This window comes from Dermacentor variabilis, chromosome 8, assembly GCF_050947875.1.
Source record: "Dermacentor variabilis isolate Ectoservices chromosome 8, ASM5094787v1, whole genome shotgun sequence".
Lineage (NCBI taxonomy): Eukaryota > Metazoa > Arthropoda > Arachnida > Ixodida > Ixodidae > Dermacentor > Dermacentor variabilis.
This window is the reverse complement of record NC_134575.1, coordinates 19,113,594-19,119,550: the sequence shown is the minus strand read 5'-3', so window position 1 is coordinate 19,119,550 and position 5,957 is coordinate 19,113,594. Positions and strand designations below refer to the sequence as shown.

General features: G+C 43.0%; 1 protein-coding gene across 1 annotated transcript; it reads left to right on the top strand.

The window, feature by feature from the left end:
* Window positions 1-297: 297 nt before the first annotated feature.
* LOC142591308 (uncharacterized) lies at window positions 298-5,602 on the top strand. The gene is made up of 3 exons (XM_075703635.1): window positions 298-532; window positions 2,733-2,952; window positions 5,449-5,602. The coding sequence occupies exons 1-3, from the start codon at window positions 298-300 to the stop codon at window positions 5,588-5,590; spliced, it is 597 nt and encodes a 198-aa protein (XP_075559750.1). The 3' UTR covers window positions 5,591-5,602.
* The last annotated feature ends 355 nt before the right edge of the window (window positions 5,603-5,957 follow it).

Sequence of the window (5,957 nt, the reverse complement as noted above, 5' to 3'; positions counted from 1 at the left end):
CGTTCGCTACAGACCACTTATATGATTTATGACACCCATTCTCTGCCAAAATCAGCATGCTTCGCATACGTAGATGTCAGCTGGGCTTGAGTCTGCCTATGTTATAAAATCTGATTCCAAATACTTATTTTATTAAAAAGGTATTTTTTGTTTCTGAACAAAAGACGGTATTTAGGCGCGTGTCTGTCGAATGTGCTTTTGCGCAGGGCTATTGAGCATCGTTGAATTCTTGAATTATGACAATGGTTCAAACGTGACTAAAAAAAAAACGGTGATTGATTGTCAGGCTTCGGCTCCATGGACCAGAAAACCGAGACGCATCAGCACGCCGATGTTTCTGAAGGCAACCCGGGAGACGTTACTGCCGTTAACATGATTGTGCCGGAGTTCACGATTAGCACGGCCCCGACGACCGGTTCGAGAGTAGAAGGAAGCACCAGCCATTCTACCGCAGCACCCGTCATTCCTGCAGAGGAGACCATCATGGACACGACATTCATTCCCCCGACATTGTCAACTGTACCAGTCAAGAGTAAGTTTATTAGGAGCGAAAGCAAGCCTCCAAGGCTGTGCGCACTGAGTTAAAATTGCCTTCTGTTTCCTTTTGTAATTGAAATAAGATATACACTTGGTGAATTTCTTCGTACTCCCGGGTGTCATTCTGCGAGAATGAAGGAAAAGGTACAAGGACGGAGCTTTTGCCCATGTGTGACGGCGGCAACTATTTCGGCGCTGTTTGACAACGCTTTTGGGTTCTTGGAACGTACACTAAATCAGCAGTAACTGCTATGCGCGAACGTTTCGGATTCTGCCAACCTCTAAACCGGAAAAACGCGAAAGATAACTTTGACGCTCACCTGTCCTAATTTCTTGTTGTGGATAAGATGTTCGCGTTTTCTCGTCCCCAGACTGAACTAACGCGAATGAAAATGTGAGACTTTTTTTTTCAGCAGCGGTGTCCCTTTTTGTTCGTAGCTTCTCCTTCATTGCCACAGAAAGTAGACCGCGAGTATAACCTCTGATAAGCTTGCTAAGGTGAGGTGAACTTTATTTAAAGTTAAAGGACAAAGGGGGGGGGGGTACACTTTAGAAAAGAAAGGAAAAGGCGAAGTGCCTGACAGGGCCCCGCCCCCTGCAAGCACTTTCAGCACGTGACAGTCGGGAACAACGCCATTTTACAATAGAGGCACCTTATAATCTAACGAGATCATGTTAAATATATCCTAAAGACAAAGATTATATAGCACCTTCCCATAGAACTTACAGTCAACAAATTTAATATTTCCCGTTAAGCAGCAATCACTGTCTAGCACTGTGTCTGTACTCTGAAAAAAAGTACGCTCATAAATGTTATTTAGAATGTGTTTGTTATTGTTAAGAAACAGTGTTAACTGAAATAGAGTTGTTTGCGTACGGCGATGCCTTTCACATTCGATGTAGTGCGAGAGACGTAATTGAAATTTTAGTTAATATGTAGTTCGTGAATAGATATGAAATTTATAATTTTATTATTAACTGCCTGATAGGACTCTATTGCACCGCTTTAGGTTAATGACTCCTTTATAGTTATTGTACCTTAGGAAATTGAAACGTGTCGCCATACTTCTAGTATACGGCATGTGGACGAACACTCTTATCGACTGCTTTTCTAAAGGATAAACAGTTTAATATTAATGTTGGCAAAAAATGAAGACATTACATCACCAAAAGCGACCGCGAAAGAGATTCCTTATTCTGGAGCCACCGTTTCGACAGGGTGGTGTTATCTGATGCTATATTTATCTCCCATCAAATTCACTAAATTAAATACTGGCGAGTCCTCATACTAATTATTATTTGTGTTACATGTTATGTAATACTTCCCCCCACTTCGGCTGTTCTTACTGAACTGTGTTGCATAATCACGTGTTAATTTCAATTATGACGCTATATTAACAGAATACCAACTGAGTCACCGTGGCTCATATTTAATAGGAAGCTTTAGCTCGGCCTCAACTCCGACGCCGCCTATTCAAATACATGTAAAACGCAGAAATGCTTTTCTGAGATAATCCCTGGGCCGATTTTCACGAAATTTGTGCTATTTGAGAGAAAAAGTGAAACTCCAGTGATTGTCGGAAGAGTTATTATTATTATTTATGACCTGAAATTGTTTACAAATATTTTTATATAATTGTGTGATTAAAAAGAACGGAAGCCCCAAGTTCACAAATACTTTCCTCTGCATCAAAGACTGGGATCGGCGTTCTGTGAACTGCATCCATCAGAACGTCCAAAGCGGACGAATTTGAGATATTACATAACTTATCTAAATTTGTTACAATGTTTACGAAGGTTTTGCGATAGGGCTACTCACATATTAGTGGCGAACTTGACAACCACGTATAATATATTAAATTTGCTTGCTTTAGATTTGATATTAGATGCAATTTACAGAATTGCGATATCACTTTTGATTGCTGGCTTACAGAAGTGTAAAGTTGTTAGTTTCGTTTTCTGGAAATGTGCTATTTTTGTCAATTTTTATAGAAGAAACAATGGCTTAAATAAAATAAATGCGCTTCCTACAGTTACTACATTCTAAGTCTTTTTCTTTTTTATGCAACGAACCTCATCAAATTTGGTGCAGTGGTTGCTGACAAAAACTATTTCTCCCCTCCTCCCACCGCCGGAGCTGAAGCTTGCTCTCGAGGCTTCATACTGAACTCTGATGGTGTTACAAAAATCCGCAGAAATCAAATGGCAGCGGCTGCTGTGCACGATTGGCTCCACGCTCAACTCGTCAAAGATGTTCCCGGAGGATGGACTGTGCGATTACATGTTCTACGACTCTGTCTACAAGAGAGGCCCCGCACCGTTTGAACCCAACAACGTGGAGGCCGCCTTGAGCATCTTTTTGGGCGAACGTCCGAATATGAAGGACACAAAGTTCGGCATCGGCTTCTCGTACAAGTGAGCAGACCTTTTCTTCCGTTGGCATTCATTCAGTCGACTGATGTACGTATTGTGTTAAAATCCTTCTGACTGTTGTATGATTTTAAACGATTTCCGATAGGCGTGCTTGGTCTTTCAAACCGGACCGTAATCGCGGTTCTGAACGCCGTCGAATTCTCCCACTTCATAAACTTCCCATTTTGTCATCTCTGATTGGCTTGCAACGCTGCTACGCCCTCGATGAATGGTTCAAAATGCCAACATGGCGAATCTAATGAATAGCGGTAGAGCAAGGAACTTTGATGAGAGCCAACGTTTCGGCAGGGGCATTTGTTCTCCGAGCCCTGACGAATACAAGTCCTTAAAGAAGTGCTTGCTCTAGCGCCATTCATTGTTACGTCCCTTCTCATAACCCGATGCCTCGATATTTATGTAAACTTCTGTGTTGTTGGAACGCAGCGGAATGTTACAACACAGCGCACCTGGATTACTTTCAGAATAATGCAATATTTTCAATTCAGGCTTATCTTCATCTTTTACTTGGTCGAGTCACTCGGGAGATTTTCCTATCTTTTACCATTGTTTATTCGAGATTGTCAGTGTTCAAGTTATTTTGTGTGTGTGTTGGGACCCTATCTACGGTATACTATGGCAATATTTTGCGTTTAACTTGTACGCATTTCGTGTTTAGCTTTGTGCATGGCCAACATTGCGTGTTTATGTTACGCGGAACACCTGTACCGCAGCATGAATCAAGACGTAGGAATAAAAGATGGATAAATGTAAAATAGAGGAATGATCCTGCCTTGTCTTTTCGCTGAGGACATTACCTTCTTTCAGTTCTTTTGAACAATACGCTACCTTACCCATCATTAACGGAAGTGTGCCCTTGCAGTTCTTTAAATAATAGCGCGCGAGCATCGACCGCCCGGCGGGTCAGTGACCTTGCAACTGCAAGACGCGGCGGGATCGGCTACAGTATGTGCCGGCATGCAAGGGTATTTTCACTTTTATGTATTTTATCGCTTTTTTCACTTCAGGAGTGCCCCTTGCCGTTACAAGGCAGCTGACATGCCTTGCGGTCGACGCTGACACACTATCAATAAAATATCTTAAGGTGTGCATTATTGCAAAGTGTATTAACGCTTATATCATTCTTCGCATTGTCAGACCAGTTTTCTTTCCTTCTACATACTACCTAGCTATCCCACCAAACATTCGGGCTCACCACGCTGTGTGCGTTCCATGCTTTAACTAATGAGATTATAGAATAAGTTTCGTCTATACAGCACCCGCGATGGTGTGGCTTGCACAATCCTATTTCATAATTGAGGGTATATCGGGTGCATCAGCCGACTCGAGTCAGTGCGCACGGACGCCGCTGGCTAATAAAATAGGGGTCACAAAAATTCGTTAACAGTACAGTGCGCGCAAAATTTCCGATGTCAAGAGCAAGTTTAAGAAGTCCTTCCATGGATGTAATGGTATTTACGGAATACTGGTTGACCGGATGCGTTGACGCGAGCAGTCGCATTGGTTACGTCATCTGGTGGCCCAGAGTTTGACTATAGAAAACTTGGAGAAGATGCAATGTTGCAGTGTTCAACTTCTAAGGAATGCCACAGCACCCGCGTCTTAGGGCGTGCTGCACCATTGTCACGTGGTGCCTACAGCGATGCGCCAGTATTAAGTGGCTTGTGCACCTCCGGGTAGCGTGAGATTGGCGACGGTGGCTTGAGATGGCGGCCAGCTGTTATGTTTGTTAGCGACGGCGTTGTACGCATTTGTTTTATTACGCAAGTTTTAATCAATAGTCCTTTTTTTTGCGTGTACACGTGATTGATATCCGTCCTACGTGAATCAAGAGGAGGTAGCCGCAAGGCCAAGTCTGCAGCAGTGGCACCCAACGCGGTGCCCGAACCCACGACTCTGAAACTAAAGGTCTCGGGCTTTACCGACTGAGCTAGCCGCGACAAACTACAGCCTAATTAGTGACGCGTAGTCTTCGAATCGTTTATGTTGCTTGAGCCACTGCTTTGAAAAAGGTACACTCGTGTTCGTCAAGGCAGCAACTGCTTTCCTTAGCACGTGGTTTTACGTATGGACGTGTAGCTCCCTCTCCCTTACCCTTCATGGGTGAGGGTGAAGTTAACACGAGAACATATACTTAGGCACTGGCGTGACATGTTGCTTTTATTTATTTCCTTTCGACGGGAACACCTATGCCAAACAAAAACGTTTCTAACGCGTCGTGGTTGCCACGTCTGTGGTAACCCAGTATTACATGAAAAGTAGTAGTTTGTACGGACAAACTTAAATTCTATAGTGACACAGTTGTGGGCGCCCTGACTCGAAGCAAGGACATTGCCACGAATGTTGCAGAAGTCTTCAAAATACACTAAGTGCAGAGAAATAGAGCTATAACTCTTTTGTTCACCAAAGTGTTAGACAAGGGTGAACATGCGGAGTTTCAATGGTGTTTTGAACTTTACGACAAACCTTGACGTCATGTAGGTACAGGCGCGAGCTGAAGTCACAACTCTCCGCGAATGGTGGGGCCACGTCGCTCATGCTGAAGTACTTCTGGGACCGAAATATTTGCGACTTTCGCATCCTGGACACTCCGACAAATGGCCTCGACGAAACTTCCTTGTAAGAAATGTTAGAAAGCCTCAAGGTGTGGATGCCCTTGTGAACAACATCTTTTTTATTTATTCTCCGACAGCCGAGCACAAAACGCATGCAATCGTAAGAATGTGTGCCAAATATTGTACCACTTATCTATTGTAGGATTTATGCAATATCTTTTGATAATATGTATAATATACAAGGCCTCACAAGTTCGTATAGAGTTAAACCAACCGAGCTTTGTCTTTAGTTTTCTTCTAGCAATTTTACTTCGCCTAAAAGCTTGCAGTATGCACAATATGTTGTTTACATTCCAGTCGTGCATATCTCTGCATTCCTGATGAAAGTTTAACTGGAATTTATGCTTTGTGCCCAGCAATCTTCGTATTTTGTGG